Source organism: Chironomus tepperi, unplaced genomic scaffold (genome assembly GCF_022539635.2).
Source record: "Chironomus tepperi strain 1889 unplaced genomic scaffold, CSIRO-AGI_Ctep_v1 contig_8, whole genome shotgun sequence".
NCBI classification, from domain to species: domain Eukaryota; kingdom Metazoa; phylum Arthropoda; class Insecta; order Diptera; family Chironomidae; genus Chironomus; species Chironomus tepperi.
The window spans coordinates 413,352-431,384 of record NW_027226130.1 but is presented as its reverse complement, the minus strand read 5'-3'; the positions used below and the strand labels follow the sequence as shown (position 1 = coordinate 431,384).

The 18,033-nt window shown below is 31.8% G+C and overlaps 5 protein-coding genes across 5 annotated transcripts in view; 3 read left to right on the top strand and 2 right to left on the bottom strand.

The window, feature by feature from the left end:
• yellow-e (L-dopachrome tautomerase yellow-e) overlaps positions 1-18,033 on the top strand; it is a 92,972-nt gene that overhangs the window by 62,653 nt on the left and 12,286 nt on the right. The window contains exons 4-6 of the mRNA XM_070653120.1: positions 15,888-16,239; positions 17,214-17,425; positions 17,492-17,622. Of these exons, the coding sequence (XP_070509221.1) occupies positions 15,943-16,239; positions 17,214-17,425; positions 17,492-17,622 (640 nt within the window). The 5' untranslated portion in view covers positions 15,888-15,942. The remainder of the gene's footprint in view (positions 1-15,887; positions 16,240-17,213; positions 17,426-17,491; positions 17,623-18,033) is intronic.
• Positions 4,454-6,329, bottom strand: LOC139100210 (uncharacterized). The gene is made up of 2 exons (XM_070652823.1): positions 5,271-6,329; positions 4,454-4,726 (listed from the first exon to the last, which is right to left on the bottom strand). Exons 1-2 carry the CDS (start codon positions 6,327-6,329, stop codon positions 4,454-4,456), a joined length of 1,332 nt encoding a protein of 443 aa, XP_070508924.1.
• LOC139100203 (uncharacterized) lies at positions 6,483-8,846 on the bottom strand. Its single transcript, XM_070652813.1, has one exon. It carries the CDS (start codon positions 8,844-8,846, stop codon positions 6,483-6,485), a length of 2,364 nt encoding a protein of 787 aa, XP_070508914.1.
• Positions 9,513-12,038, top strand: LOC139100193 (uncharacterized). Its single transcript, XM_070652801.1, has one exon. The coding sequence runs from the start codon at positions 9,513-9,515 to the stop codon at positions 12,036-12,038; it is 2,526 nt and encodes an 841-aa protein (XP_070508902.1).
• On the top strand, positions 12,317-14,602 carry LOC139100183 (uncharacterized). Its single transcript, XM_070652791.1, has one exon. The coding sequence runs from the start codon at positions 12,317-12,319 to the stop codon at positions 14,600-14,602; it is 2,286 nt and encodes a 761-aa protein (XP_070508892.1).

Here is an 18,033-nt window from a genome sequence, read left to right as displayed (position 1 = left end):
ACTGATTATTCCTGGGTAACACAAATGAAGAATGCTTCATTAAAGCTTTTTCATTAGAACTTAATGGAAGTAGCTGAAGTGTAGACAAACATAGTTACCTACATCATTCCTACACATTTGTGTCGCTCAGGACGATGTTATTAAATCATACAAATCGGATTTGATCTCTAAATCTTTTCTTTTGAGGACTAGATCAGTCAAATACTTGATTTCTTGATTAAAAATTGTTTACCTTTCAACCCTGCAATGAAGTTCAACACAGTTACTCAAATCTTTAATTCTTTTCTTTTTGATCATATCCAATTCATCGCAAATATGTGTAATAGTATTCTTCAACTTCATTAATGCCGCAATTGGAATCATTTCCACGCCTGAAATAAATTTATTGTTAAGGATGTAGCAAAATTGCAAGCATGAGTATGTTGTGTGATAATCCATGAAGAAAAAGCATCAAAATACCAATATTTGAGCAAATAATTGAAAGTACATCTTTCAAAAATCACAGGTATCCAGGATATTTACCAAAAAAATCTATTCCTCAAATAAGTTTCTAACTTAATCTCTCTTACCAAAAGATATTGATCCAATTCCACAAATCTGAATGTAATGAATAGCAAACATCATGTAGTAAGCTTCCGTACATTGAGGCTGATAAAGCAACGGAATTGTAAACATTTTTTCCTTACTAAGCAGCAATATAGACAATGTAAGGTTAAATCCAATTGAAAGGTCAGATGTTAATAACAATCTATGAATTTTGAGAATTTTCTCATTCTCATTCTTAATAGTATTGGCATCAAAGCCATTATCAAGTGCCTCAACTTCCTCAATCAATGCAATGAGCTCCCTTTGATTTGTTATAAAGCTCATCAACCTTATTGTAAGGTTGACACTAAAAATAACGTAAATTACACCAATGATGAACTCATTCAGGTCACTAACATCACTAAAGCGATAAAGTGATGCAATAAGGAATTGAAGAACAATAAAAGTGAACATCACAACTCCTCGAATGACGCTTCCTGTTGATGGATTTACTTGATAAATTCCATAGAATTTAAGAATATTTAAACTCAATTCAAAAGCACTTCTTACAGTTTTCATGGTTGAAGCTTGATTGAAAGCTTTCACTTGCAAGGATATTCAGCATGTGTTAATAAATTTAATTATAGATGTATTATGAGAATTTTAAATTTTTTAGTACGTGACAATGGAAACGATTATTAAAGGAAATGTCAAGTTATGCTTTTTAAGTTATGCTTAATAATTTATTATAAACTATATAAATTTTTCAGAAATATGAATATAAATAAAGCTGTAACCAACAGTGATAAATGACTTAATTACCTATGTAGACATGTATCGAATGTAGGCTATCAAGTTGTCAATAATTAATAGAAGGGATGGGTAACATTTTTTACTATCATGGCCACATCTTAGCCTAGTGTTGTCCAAACTGTATGTCATGCTGCACCTGAATTGTTCACAACACTCCAATGTACCGCGACTCATATGTTGTTCACTTCTGAGATTTATGTACAACATTAGCAAGACAGTCTTCGAAGTATTTGATGCTAGTTGATATGGTGATAGAGGGTGTCATTCAGTGTTAGATCATCCATGATTAACATACCAACATGCTTTGTTTGAGAACTTACATTAGCAGATGGAACAACACATTATAGGGCATAGCCGGACACTAAAACTAATATGCTCGGTGAAAGGGGAGATGGGAGAGGGGATAGAGGTGCATTTTGGAAGCATTAATACAAAATATTGGACTCCAAATCACTATCCTTCTGCAAACGCTCCTGGTGCAATGTAGTTACTAGAAACTAACTTCAATGCGTTGAAGGTGTTCTGATCCTGGTTTGGATCCCACTATAAACTGTAGATTTAGGTTTGATTGGAAGATCTGACGAATCTTCACTCGTTAAACTGTTAATAGCCATGGAACACATACAAACGCGCAGATATGGACCTTAAGGTCTAAACATCTAATGTTCATTTTTATTTTAGGTGTCCTAATGGCACTTGTTGAATGATATTTCAACATTTTTTGTCTTAGTTGGCTTTGATATTGTGAAAAGTCAGTTTATTGAAGATTATTGAAGATATTGAATATTATTGAAGTTTATTCATTGCATTGGAGAAATAAAGCATTATATATTTCTTAAACTAGATACAGTCCACTGAAGTTTGATATTATCAAAACGCTATCGTTTTTCATGGTCCTTCGAACCTTGCGATTGAAGCAGTACTTTGAAGAAAATTGGAAATTGTGCAAAAAATCTGGAAATTTTGCAAAGACACCATTGGAAAATTGAAGAAAATTTTGAGAAAGAGGGAAGATTGTGAAGAAGAAACATCACAATAGTTTTGGAATTGATCAACATTTTGAAAAGTTGAAATTGGACAGCCTTTTGTAGAGCTGAATATTGAAGTATTGATCAGCATTTGTTGAAGCTGAATTTTATCTTCAGAGTTGTGAAGATTTGTGGAATTAGCATTTGATTAAAGCTAATTATCAAGCAGAAGTGATACATTGGGTATATCTTTAAAGCTTGAATTGATTGCACTAAGGCAATTATAAGTTGATTATCAAGCAAAGTGATACATTGGGTACACCGTTGAAGCTTGAATTGATTGCTCAAAAGCAAAAAATTTGTGGATATTGGAAGTTGATTGCAAGATAGCAATAACATTAAACCTGAAAGATTTGAAGATACATCAAGTGATTTTCAAATATAAAGAACATTTAGCTGAAGCTGGAAGTGTTAAGATAACCATTTCTGAAACTTTAGTTGAAGCTGGCAGAGTGTTGAAATATTCTGCAATAATATATCAACAACGTTGAATAAGTAACACTAATTGCTGAAACGTTAGATATCATTTTAAGAATTGAATTGATAACGCAACTATTATGATTATTAACAATTATAATAAGGATCTTGACTCAAGAAGTGAAACATCAACTAAGAATGAAGTTAAGTTGAAGTCGTCAAAAGTATCATTGAATTCGATACTTGATAATTATGTTAAAAGGAAATTAGAAATGAGAAAAAAACTGGCAGATTGCAACACTGGTTTGTCATCAGTAAAGTCTGGCAGTGACATAAGCAATTCATCAAGTCAATTGGACAATTTGAGAATAACAAAGCTGCAACAAATAGATTTGCCAGTATATAATCGGGCAAAAACAACAAATTGTAAAGTTTGTTTGAAATCTCATGGAATTTATGCATGTGATTCATACCTAAGCAAGACTCCTAGAGAAAGATTTGACATCGTTTCTAAGTTAAGATTGTGTAGAAACTGTTTACGCCATGGTCACAAAGCCATCAATTGTAGAAGTGAAAAGAGGTGCAAGGAATGTAACAAAAAGCACAATACAACTCTCCATTTCACAAAGTCGTCATCTGAAGATAATGACAAATTGGATTCAAAGAACTTTAAATCTTTGATATCAGTACAAGAAAGCAAACCACAAGAATTATCAACAATTAGAATATTGATTCCTGATGCAAAAGGAAATTGGCAATCTATTGAAGCTATTATAGACACAGCTTCAAACAAGAATATACTTAAACAAAATGAATTGAATGTTGGTGGTGAACACAAGTTGAAGAATGACTCAACAAAGAAGCAATGTAGAAACAATGCAAATAAGAATACATTGAAAGTTTCACCGATGAAGAAAGTAGTATCAAAAACTGAAAATTTGTCAAATGTTCCAATAAAAACTCAAATGAAGATTGAGAAAGTTGAAGATCAACAAGAATTGTTGAAAACGAAAATTGTACATCATGAGCAAAAAATTGCAAATGACAAATATAATCGTGAAAATAAGAATCACATTTCATCAAGTTCGGAAAATTTTGTTGTAAGAAGCCTACAACCTAAGAAAACAAATAATCAAGTTGTACGTAGTTGGTCATCAAATTATGAAAATGACATTAAGCCACACTATGTCAAATCTACCAATAGTTCTGAATCAAGTGTCAAGTCGAGAGGGCAGAGTCCTGTGATACAGAACAGGATTCTTTGCAAGTTTTGATTATAGATTGAACAGGGCCAGTAATCATCATTAGCATTAAACATTTATGTTCTTTGTTATGTAACACATATTGTTTATTTGATACAACTAAGTTTTGTGGCTCCCTGTTTATATATCAAGAAATTGGTCATCTAACATGGATATCATCGTTATCATCAATTGTTGTGAAGATGGCAGTGTGTTGAACGACATTTCAACATTTTTGTCAATTGAAGTAAAGCTGGCAGAGTGTTGAATGATATTTCAACATTTTTTGTCTTAGTTGGCTTTGATATTGTGAAAAGTCAGTTTATTGAAGATTATTGAAGATATTGAATATTATTGAAGTTTATTCATTGCATTGGAGAAATAAAGCATATATATTTCTTAAACTAGATACAGTCCACTGAAGTTTGATTATATCAAAACGCTATCGTTTTTCATGGTCCTGCAATTTGTTGTTTTTGCCCGATTATATACTGGCAAATCTATTTGTTGCAGCTTAGTTATACTCAAATTGTCCAATTGACTTGATGAATTGCTTATGTCGCTGCCAGACTTTACTGATGACAATCTCCTCATTTCTAATTTCCTTTTAACATAATTATCAAGTATCGAATTCAATGATACTTTTGACGACTTCAACTTAACTTCATTCTTAGTTGATGTTTCACTTCTTGAGTCAAGATCCTTATTATAATTGTTAATAATCATAATAGTTGCGTTATCAATTCAATTCTTAAAATGATATCTAACGTTTCAGCAATTAGTGTTACTTATTCAACGTTGTTGATATATTATTGCAGAATATTTCAACACTCTGTGAAAAGTCAATTTATTGAAGTTTATTGAAGATCATTGAAGATTATTGAAGTTTATTCATTGCATTGGAGAAATAAAGCATTATATATTTCTTAAACTAGATACAGTCCACTGAAGTTTGATTATATCAAAACGCTATCGTTTTTCATGGTCCTTCGAACCTTGCGATTGAAGCAGTACTTTGAAGAAAATTGGAAATTTTGCAAAGACACCATTGAAAATTGAAAAAAAAAAAAATTTGAGAAAGAGGAAGATTGTGAAGAAGAAACATCACAATAGTTTTGGAATTGATCAACATTTTGAAAAGTTGAAATTGGACAGCCTTTTGTAGAGCTTGATTTTTGAAGTCCTTATCGAACTTTTTTATTTCATTATTAGCTCCTTCAAAACATGTTGCGTTATCTGAATATACATCTGTTGGAAGTCCTCTGCGTGATATGAATCTGTCAAATGTTGCCATGAATGCAAATTTTGGTAAAATAATTTGATATTTGTTTTCATAACTTAGCGCCTTTGATTCATTGATGCGACCTCTTGTTCTTAGTATTCCTTGATTATCTAAGAATGGTGCCAATTGTTTGATAGAAGACGAGGGTAATAATTCTTTCCCTTTTGATAATCTCTTTAATTCTTGAGGAAAAAAATGCAATTGTAATATATTGATTATTTTTGTTTTTCCTATAGTTTCGTAATCTGACTCTGGTTGATTACTTTTGATACTTGTTTTGTTCTTCCATAAATTGATTTTCTTCAACAATGATGCAAAACTTTTAATTAATTTTGATGGATGGGAATATCTATTTTCAATGTAATCAAGAATGTAATTTGAAGAAGGTTGACTGACAATCAAAACACGGCGAAATTCTTTTTTATATTCCATTTCATTCAAATCATAACTTAATAATGATTCTGGCCAATATTCTTCATTTTGCTGAAGAAATTGCGGACCTTTCCACCATAAATCACAGTCTTTCAATTCTTCTACAGATAAACCTCTTGAAATTAAATCCGCTGGATTATTTTGCGTACGTACATGATTTAATTTGAATTTGTCTGCTTCTTCTTGTATTTCAGCAACTCGATTTCCCACAAAGACTGATAACTTTGCTGGTTCTGCTTTAACCCAATGGAGAGCAATTAATGAATCACTCCATAAATAAACATCTTTGCTTGGAATTTGTAATGTATTAGAAATACGTTTAGCAAATTTTGCCAATAATTGAATTGCACAAAGTTCTAGTCTTGCAAGTGTTTTTTGCTTTTGTGGTGCTACACGAGACTTTGATGTGATGATTCGACATGTCACACTTCCATCAATATGTGTAGATCTTAAATATAAAATCATTCCGTAAGCACTTATAGATGCATCACAAAATCCATGTAATTGGATATTTATTGGACTATCACACATAATTTGTCTATCAATTTTAATTTGATTTATTAATGATAGTGACTTCTCAAAACTTTCCATTCTTCACATAAATCGTCTGGTAACACTGTCTTCCAATCAAGTTTTTTCATCCACAATTTTTTCATAAATAATTTTGCTTTCAGTATAATTGGACCAAGCCAACCAATCGGATCATAAATGCTGGCAATACATGACAGCACTGTAGACATAGTCTTAAGTGTAAACAAAATTTACCAAAAATTGACGATACATTTTTGCTATGTCGGCCTTCAAAGCTATTGGTTTTGTTAGAAACTTTACAATGAGATCATAAAGCTCCGTTTGCATTGTTGGGCCAATATAAAAGGTGTCATTTAATGACATTCCTGTTTCTGACTTGCACGAAGCGTCAAACACTACACGAAGTTTTGTTGTTGTACTGTCTTCTTTTACTACCCCATGATGTGGAAGATAATAACAAGAAGTAAATGATGAATCTATATTTTTCACTTCAGTCATATGACCCAAATCTTCGTATTCATTTATGAATTTTTTGTATTCATTAAAATATGATGAATCACGCTTGAATCTATTTTCTAACGTCTTAAATCTGTTGATTGCATTATTCAAATTACTTCCTAATTGAACGTAATTAGGTTTGAATGATAAATTCACCACGTATCTTCCATTTTCATCTCGATGTGTCGTATTTTCAAAAATATTTTCACAAATTGATTCTTCTTTGGTAAGTAATTTTTCCTTTTGTTCACACTGCTCAATTGTCCAAAATTTTTCAAGTTGATGTTCAAGTGATGATGATGAATCAGATATAGACAATAATACTGAATTCTTTCTTGAGTTCTCTATTTTAGGTTCAAATGATGATATTGAATCAGGTATTGACAACAAAGTTGAATTTTTATAAGAGTAAACATCTCCGCTGAACATCCAACCAAATTTCGTGTGAATTAAAAGTCCATCAGTCGATGCATAATATCTTTCTTGTAGCACAACATCCCAAAACACTTTACATCCAATCAAAATATCAACATCATCTGGAATGTTGAATTCTGGGTCTGCCATGAAGTAATTCTTTGGGATGTTAAGCTTTTCAGTTGAAAATTCGTATGATGGCAATTTATCTGTTATGACAGGAAACACATCAAAAATGATTTGATTAGTAAAATTACCATATTTTGGATATTTTGACTTTATCATCGCAGTTGCTTCATATTTTATTTCATTGGTGTTGTTGTTGATTCCTTTAATCTCTTTTTTTATTTTCTTAAGAGATAATCCTAATCGTTTTGCTGCTGCTTCTCTAATAACATGTCCATTACTACCAGAATCCATAACAGCTCGCACAGTTTGCCAATTTCCTTCACCATCAGTGATCAAAACTTTAACTGTTGACAAAACAGTTTGTGCTGATGATAATAAAGTCTTATTGTTCATCATTAACCGTTGATTTGATGAATTTGATGTTTCAGGCATTTGTTCAGCATCTAACATTTTGACACGATGAAGTGTTGAATGATGCTTACTTCCACAAATATTACAGTTTCTTGTACTTTTGCAATATCTTGATATATGACCAGGTCTTAAACAGTTTAAACACAATTTAAGATTTGATACAATTTCGTGTCTCTTGCTTGGATTTTCTTTAAGAAACGATAAACAATTAAATATCTCATGATTCTGCGAACAGTGTTGACAAGCATTTACAGGTTTATTATTTGTAAATAAAATTCGATTTCTATTTTGCTTGTTTCCTTGTTGATACTTTAAAGCTGATGCTGTTGCTAATGCAGGAATGGATGATTCACTAGCCGCATATTTCACTGATTTGTGTCTGCCTTCTAAAAATGTACATAATTCACTAAATGTGGGTTTATGTGTATTGATATGCAGGTCCCATTCTCTTCTGGTGTAATTATCTAGCCTGTCTCGTATCAATTTTTCATACATTATATCGGAAAATTCTTTGTCTGTGACATTTAATTTAACGAAAGATGATTTTATGCTTCTATAAGAATCGACCAATTTCAGAATATCTTGAGTTTTATATATTTTTTCAACCTTGAACAATGCATCTGTATATTCTAATAACATTGCTCTGCGATCATCAAATCTTGAACATAGTGCTTCCCAAGCACTCTCGTAAATTTCATCAGTTATTTGATAATTGTTTAATATATTCTGTGATGCAGGTTCAATCTTGACAGAACTTTTCAAATAATGAAATTTGTCAATATTCGAAAAGGATGAATTTGTATGAACCAATGATAAATAAGTATCACGAAAAGTTAACCACTTGTCAAAACTTCCATCAAATTCTGGCAACTTGATTTCAGGTAACTTGACTTTTCTCACTTTATGCTGTTGATTTTCATTTTCTCGGATACTAATATCTATTTGGTTATCATGAAGTGCCTTTAAGTTGTTGTAATATAATTGAAAACTAAAATGTTTAGAGTTCAATTGTTCGTTAAATATTTTAAATTTTTCACTTTCTGAATCTTCAGTTTCAGCAGTCAAATTTATGTAATCTTCATAAAGTTCAGCAAAGTCTGTTAACAACTTATTCAGCAGGTCCATACTGGTTTTCAAATCACTTACGCTTTCATAATCTATTGTTGGTTCATGTTTGTGCATAAAAATTTCAAAACGAGTCATGAGTATTTTTATTTTTGTTTTGCGTATATCAAGTGCTTTCACAGGCATTTTGTTATTTTATTGAAATTTTACTTGTTTACTTGTTTACCTTTTGTAGAGCTGAACATTGAAGAATTGATCAGCATTTGTTGAAGCTGAATTTTATCTTCAGAATTGTGAAGATTTGTGGAATTAGCATTTGATTAAAGCTAATTATCAAGCAGAAGTGATACATTGGGTATATCCTTGAAGCTTGAATTGATTGTGAATCGCAACTTGTGAAAGATTATATCAAGTGATTGAACATTGGTCAGCAACTATTGAATAGCTGAAGATTTTGTTTATAAAGAAATTTTACAAATTAGCATTGATTGAACTAATTCAAGGGCAGAAATCCAAATTAAATTGGAAACGTGCGTGAATTCATCACATTTTTTGTGAAGTTATCAGATTTAACAAGTAAAATTTCAATAAAATAACAAAATGCCTGTGAAAGCACTTGATATACGCAAAACAAAAATAAAAATACTCATGACTCGTTTTGAAATTTTTATGCACAAACATGAACCAACAATAGATTATGAAAGCGTAAGTGATTTGAAAACCAGTATGGACCTGCTGAATAAGTTGTTAACAGACTTTGCTGAACTTTATGAAGATTACATAAATTTGACTGCTGAAACTGAAGATTCAGAAAGTGAAAAATTTAAAATATTTAACGAACAATTGAACTCTAAACATTTTAGTTTTCAATTATATTACAACAACTTAAAGGCACTTCATGATAACCAAATAGATATTAGTATCCGAGAAAATGAAAATCAACAGCATAAAGTGAGAAAAGTCAAGTTACCTGAAATCAAGTTGCCAGAATTTGATGGAAGTTTTGACAAGTGGTTAACTTTTCGTGATACTTATTTATCATTGGTTCATACAAATTCATCCTTTTCGAATATTGACAAATTTCATTATTTGAAAAGTTCTGTCAAGATTGAACCTGCATCACAGAATATATTAAACAATTATCAAATAACTGATGAAATTTACGAGAGTGCTTGGGAAGCACTATGTTCAAGATTTGATGATCGCAGAGCAATGTTATTAGAATATACAGATGCATTGTTCAAGGTTGAAAAAATATATAAAACTCAAGATATTCTGAAATTGGTCGATTCTTATAGAAGCATAAAATCATCTTTCGTTAAATTAAATGTCACAGACAAAGAATTTTCCGATATAATGTATGAAAAATTGATACGAGACAGGCTAGATAATTACACCAGAAGAGAATGGGACCTGCATATCAATACACATAAACCCACATTTAGTGAATTATGTACATTTTTAGAAGGCAGACACAAATCAGTGAAATATGCGGCTAGTGAATCATCCATTCCTGCATTAGCAACAGCATCAGCTTTAAAGTATCAACAAGGAAACAAGCAAAATAGAAATCGAATTTTATTTACAAATAATAAACCTGTAAATGCTTGTCAACACTGTTCGCAGAATCATGAGATATTTAATTGTTTATCGTTTCTTAAAGAAAATCCAAGCAAGAGACACGAAATTGTATCAAATCTTAAATTGTGTTTAAACTGTTTAAGACCTGGTCATATATCAAGATATTGCAAAAGTACAAGAAACTGTAATATTTGTGGAAGTAAGCATCATTCAACACTTCATCGTGTCAAAATGTTAGATGCTGAACAAATGCCTGAAACATCAAATTCATCAAATCAACGGTTAATGATGAACAATAAGACTTTATTATCATCAGCACAAACTGTTTTGTCAACAGTTAAAGTTTTGATCACTGATGGTGAAGGAAATTGGCAAACTGTGCGAGCTGTTATGGATTCTGGTAGTAATGGACATGTTATTAGAGAAGCAGCAGCAAAACGATTAGGATTATCTCTTAAGAAAATAAAAAAAGAGATTAAAGGAATCAACAACAACACCAATGAAATAAAATATGAAGCAACTGCGATGATAAAGTCAAAATATCCAAAATATGGTAATTTTACTAATCAAATCATTTTTGATGTGTTTCCTGTCATAACAGATAAATTGCCATCATACGAATTTTCAACTGAAAAGCTTAACATCCCAAAGAATTACTTCATGGCAGACCCAGAATTCAACATTCCAGATGATGTTGATATTTTGATTGGATGTAAAGTGTTTTGGGATGTTGTGCTACAAGAAAGATATTATGCATCGACTGATGGACTTTTAATTCACACGAAATTTGGTTGGATGTTCAGCGGAGATGTTTACTCTTATAAAAATTCAACTTTGTTGTCAATACCTGATTCAATATCATCATTTGAACCTAAAATAGAGAACTCAAGAAAGAATTCAGTATTATTGTCTATATCTGATTCATCATCATCACTTGAACATCAACTTGAAAAATTTTGGACAATTGAGCAGTGTGAACAAAAGGAAAAATTACTTACCAAAGAAGAATCAATTTGTGAAAATATTTTTGAAAATACGACACATCGAGATGAAAATGGAAGATACGTGGTGAATTTATCATTCAAACCTAATTACGTTCAATTAGGAAGTAATTTGAATAATGCAATCAACAGATTTAAGACGTTAGAAAATAGATTCAAGCGTGATTCATCATATTTTAATGAATACAAAAAATTCATAAATGAATACGAAGATTTGGGTCATATGACTGAAGTGAAAAATATAGATTCATCATTTACTTCTTGTTATTATCTTCCACATCATGGGGTAGTAAAAGAAGACAGTACAACAACAAAACTTCGTGTAGTGTTTGACGCTTCGTGCAAGTCAGAAACAGGAATGTCATTAAATGACACCTTTTATATTGGCCCAACAATGCAAACGGAGCTTTATGATCTCATTGTAAAGTTTCTAACAAAACCAATAGCTTTGAAGGCCGACATAGCAAAAATGTATCGTCAATTTTTGGTAAATGAATCACAGAGAAATTATCAACGAATAATATGGAGAGATAATACAGAACAAAAATTCAAGCATTTTAATTTGAATACTGTAACATATGGAACATCATGTGCTCCATATTTAGCAACCCGAACACTAATCAAATTAGCAGATGATTATCAAAAGAATATCCAACTGCATGCAATTTAATTAGATCAAATTTCTATGTAGATGATTTACTGTTCACTTGTGATTCTGTAGAAATTGGCAACAAATTGAGAGAAGAATTGTGTGAAATATTTGAAAAGGCGGGAATGTCTTTAAGAAAATGGGTTTCAAATAGTCCAAAAATACTTAGTTTAATTCCTACAAATCACTTAGAAAAAATTGAAGAATCAAGTGAAATTAAAGCATTGGGAATAATATGGAATATATCTTCAGATACGTTTTCGTTTAAATTAAAATTTGAAGAAATGAAAATATTGACTATGTCTACAGTGCTGTCATGTATTGCCAGCATTTATGATCCGATTGGTTGGCTTGGTCCAATTATACTGAAAGCAAAATTATTTATGAAAAAATTGTGGATGAAAAAACTTGATTGGAAGACAGTGTTACCAGACGATTTATGTGAAGAATGGAAAGTTTTTGAGAAGTCACTATCATTAATAAATCAAATTAAAATTGATAGACAAATTATGTGTGATAGTCCAATAAATATCCAATTACATGGATTTTGTGATGCATCTATAAGTGCTTACGGAATGATTTTATATTTAAGATCTACACATATTGATGGAAGTGTGACATGTCGAATCATCACATCAAAGTCTCGTGTAGCACCACAAAAGCAAAAAACACTTGCAAGACTAGAACTTTGTGCAATTCAATTATTGGCAAAATTTGCTAAACGTATTTCTAATACATTACAAATTCCAAGCAAAGATGTTTATTTATGGAGTGATTCATTAATTGCTCTCCATTGGGTTAAAGCAGAACCAGCAAAGTTATCAGTCTTTGTGGGAAATCGAGTTGCTGAAATACAAGAAGAAGCAGACAAATTCAAATTAAATCATGTACGTACGCAAAATAATCCAGCGGATTTAATTTCAAGAGGTTTATCTGTAGAAGAATTGAAAGACTGTGATTTATGGTGGAAAGGTCCGCAATTTCTTCAGCAAAATGAAGAATATTGGCCAGAATCATTATTAAGTTATGATTTGAATGAAATGGAATATAAAAAAGAATTTCGCCGTGTTTTGATTGTCAGTCAACCTTCTTCAAATTACATTCTTGATTACATTGAAAATAGATATTCCCATCCATCAAAATTAATTAAAAGTTTTGCATCATTGTTGAAGAAAATCAATTTATGGAAGAACAAAACAAGTATCAAAAGTAATCAACCAGAGTCAGATTACGAAACTATAGGAAAAACAAAAATAATCAATATATTACAATTGCATTTTTTTCCTCAAGAATTAAAGAGATTATCAAAAGGGAAAGAATTATTACCCTCGTCTTCTATCAAACAATTGGCACCATTCTTAGATAATCAAGGAATACTAAGAACAAGAGGTCGCATCAATGAATCAAAGGCGCTAAGTTATGAAAACAAATATCAAATTATTTTACCAAAATGTAAGTTCACATATAACTTAATTCGAGAAATACATATAGAAAACATGCATTCAACAAAGTTGTCCACTTTGGCTTTTGTGAGACAAACTTATTGGCCCATCAAAGTAAAATCAATGATTAATAAAGTAATTCATCAATGTGTCAGATGCTTCAAAGCGTCTCCAAAATGTCAAGGACAAATTATGGGAGATTTTCCTCCAGATAGAGTAAATCCATCATTTGTGTTTGAAAAAGTTGCAATTGATTATGCTGGACCAATAATAATTAAAGCTGGCAAGATTCGTAATTCGACTGCAATGAAGTCATACATCGCATTATTCAAGTGTATGACTACAAAAGCAATTCATTTAGAATTATTGACTGATTTAACAACAGTTGCATTCATGGCAACATTTGACAGATTCATATCACGCAGAGGACTTCCAACAGATGTATATTCAGATAACGCAACATGTTTTGAAGGAGCTAATAATGAAATAAAAAAGTTCGATAAGGACTTCAAAAATCAAGTACAAGAATGCTATAATAGTAAAAACATAAAATGGCATTTTATAACTCCACGTGCACCACACATGGGAGGATTTTGGGAGAATGGTGTAAAACAAATGAAATATTATTTGAAAAGAGTTTTGACTGATAGAATATTAACATATGAAGAATTCTCAACTCTTTTATGCAAAATTGAAGCCATATTGAATTCACGTCCCATTACACCAATAAGTGAAGATCCAAATGATTTTCAAGCCTTAACTCCTGGACATTTTCTTATCGGAAGACCTTTGAATAGTAAATTAGAACGCAATATGGTTGATAAACAAACAAGTCAATTAAAGCGTTGGGATATGATTCAACAAGCTCAACAATTGTTTTGGAAACATTGGTATACAGACATTATCAATGCTCAATTGAGACCAAAGAATTCACAAAATGAAATCAAATACTGCTTAAATGATCTTGTTCTCATCATGGATTCTAATGTCCCATCAATGAAATGGAAGTTGGGAAGAATCATTAATTTGCATCCTGGAAGAGATGGAAAAATAAGGAATGTGACTATCAAAACATCAACAAGCAAGCTTGATCGTCATGTCAAATATATTTGCAAAATTCCTGTGGAGGTGGCAGTGTGTTGAACGACATTTCAACATTTTCGTCAATTGAAGTAAAGCTGGCAGAGTGTTGAATGATATTTCAACATTTTTTGTCTTAGTTGGCTTTGATATTGTGAAAAGTCAATTTATTGAAGTTTATTGAAGATCATTGAAGATTATTGAAGTTTATTCATTGCATTGGAGAAATAAAGCATTATATATTTCTTAAACTAGATACAGTCCACTGAAGTTTGATTATATCAAAACGCTATCGTTTTTCAAGTCCTGTGATACAGAACAGGATTCTTTGCAAGTTTTGATTATAGATTGAACAGGGCCAGTAATCATCATTAGCATTAAACATTTATGTTCTTTGTTATGTAACACATATTGTTTATTTGATACAACTAAGTTTTGTGGCTCCCTGTTTATATATCAAGAAATTGGTCATCTAACATGGATATCATCGTTATCATCAATTGTTGTGAAGATGGCAGTGTGTTGAACGACATTTCAACATTTTTGTCAATTGAAGTAAAGCTGGCAGAGTGTTGAATGATATTTCAACATTTTTTGTCTTAGTTGGCTTTGATATTGTGAAAAGTCAGTTTATTGAAGATTATTGAAGATATTGAATATTATTGAAGTTTATTCATTGCATTGGAGAAATAAAGCATATATATTTCTTAAACTAGATACAGTCCACTGAAGTTTGATTATATCAAAACGCTATCGTTTTTCAGCACTGAAGCCTATTTTCAAAAGATTATTATGGCTATTCCAAAATGTGCTATGACAGAGCAGCGCAGGAATCTAAATCCATAGTTGGGAGGACTCCGGAAGTCGAGTATACTATGCGCTGACACTATGTAGCTCTAGTTTTGTGACATGATATTTTGCCATAATAGCATGAAATGTGCTTGAGCACCCTATTTGCATAAGCCTCAGGCGACTACTTATGCTACATGAACTCCACTGGTCTCCACTTGAGTTCTGTCAATTCTACTTAAATCATTAAATGAATGAAAAATGGACTTCCATTAAAACGACATAACAGTGTGTCCTAATGACTTCCTATATATTATTAGGGATACATGCATAATTAAATTTTCAACAACATATCCACATCACCTCTACACTTAACATCTTCTTTGGCTTTAATTACAATGTTGTTCCCTTTTTTTTGTTACCAACGATTGTCGAGTATAATAAGAACTAATGATTATCCTTTACATACAATATTAATTAAGATATCTCGTGACCTTCAAATTGAACTCCTAATTAATTTCCTCTTTTTTTTTGTGTTCATCCCCATTTCTCTTTTCAGACATCGTCATTAACACACGAACAACAATACAGCAAGACACAATACAATAGTGAATATGATACTTAAAGAGCTCATTAGGATAACGACTTTAGTATCGTTAATTATCAACACAAATTGCGTTGGCGAGCCGCCACTTGAAGTTATTAAACAATGGACTGTATCAAATTTCAATTTTCCACATGATTGGCCATCTAATGATAAAAACTTTTATGATCCTGAAAAGATTGTTACGACGGGATTTGAAATTGGAAGTGATAGAATTTTCCTTGCAACGCCTAGACTGTTTTCGGGTGTTCCAGCAACTATTAGTTATGTATCGAGAAATACTGTTGGTGATTCGCCTGTTTTGAAGGTAAATTGATGGAATTGATGCGTAATTTTTTGATTATTTTATATCAAACTGACAGTAAATAGTCAAAATGACATTGAGGTGCATTAGCAGCGCCATTACAGCTTTTTTGACACATTTTTACATTGAAAAATAAGATTTGTTGCCTCATATTACTCGTGTCAAATTGTGTGCCAAATTTTATTATCCTAGTCAAGTATTGTCCAAAACTATGTGCCGCGACACACTAGTTTGCTGCTGAAACTTTTGAAATGCCATGAATCACATGGTATATTTGGTTTCAGGCGTGGCATAGCACCAAGGTGTGCCGTGACCTAAAAAAAAGTTTGAACAACACTGTCTATGCTTTCCTGAAATCCCTCAGATTTTGGAACCGGAACCGAGACTGGAATTTTCCAAGAATTTTTGGGAACTGTCCCAAAATCAAGAAACCTAACACTGTCTTAGTCCATGGATGTAGCCAGAATCAATTTATTATTTTGGACCGATTTCTCGAATTGTGATAATGGTACTGTGCGGTACACTTGTGAGAAATGATAAATGAATACAGTGGTGTATCTGTACCGTACCGTACCATCATTATAAAAATCGGAAGCAGATCCCCTTCCAACCTCCAAGATTCCATTTCACAAAAATCATTAATCGGGTTGCAAAATTGAAATACATTTCTAGCAAAAAAAAAACGAGAATATTTAATAACAAGAACATTGCTATTTTTAATTTATACACAATAGCGCGCAATGTAATTAAAAAATTAATTTTGCCTAAAGCTATTCGAACAAAATGAGGATTACAATATCAGATTATGGTAAAATTCTTCCATTGTAATTTCGAAACCCCATAATTAAAAAAAAAGTTTCAGCCACGAGATAAAATCAGCAAAAAAAAATATGTTAATTAAATTAATTCTGAATTTCTCCTCGCACTTATGCAGCCATTCGTACTCAATCCATTCAAAATTGATTTTTTTTATACAGGCTTATCCCGATTGGTCACACCATCAATCCGGCCTCAAGCAATACAATTGCAGTGATATCGGTCTCGTATCTGTCTATCGTTTGAAAATTGACTCATGTAATCGGCTTTGGGCTGTTGATGCCGGTGTTTCAAGATCTCTTGAGGATTTCGAGACTACATGTCCACCAAAAATTCTCATCTATGACTTGAACACGAATGAGGTTGTTAGAAGGTAAATATGACATAATCGGAATCAAAATCCTTTCATTCTATCCCATTAACCCTTCTCTGACTCTAGAATTGATTTCCCAAAAGAGGTTGTACGTAAGGATTCCCTCTTCACAAACATCATTATCGACGAGACGACATCAAAGCCTGAGAATAATTGTGATGATGCTGTTGTTTACATAAGTGACACCGTTGAGCCAGGTAAATTTTGTGATTTTTTTCTATGTCGTCATTAAAATTCATTATTTTGTTGATTGAGAAGTGGAAGTGAATTTAAGCTGACATGATGTTGTTGAGGGTTTATTATGGTTTGAGGGTGTATTAAGGTTTAAGGACAAGGGTTGGGGATCCTGAGGGACATAGCGTAAATTCATGGACATCGGTTCGTCATCATGTCCGTCAATTGACGATAATATACAAAATGACTTGAAGGTACCCTGATGGGACCATGGCTACTCTTGTATAATCCCTATAAGTATCATGTAAATTCCACTTTCTTGTTAAAGCATGGATGGTATTTCGAGCAGCTTATTGTAACAAATTTCTTGTACCACTGTAAAAATGGGACACAATTAGCCATCACGTAACCTTTAGAGTAACCATACGTCTTAC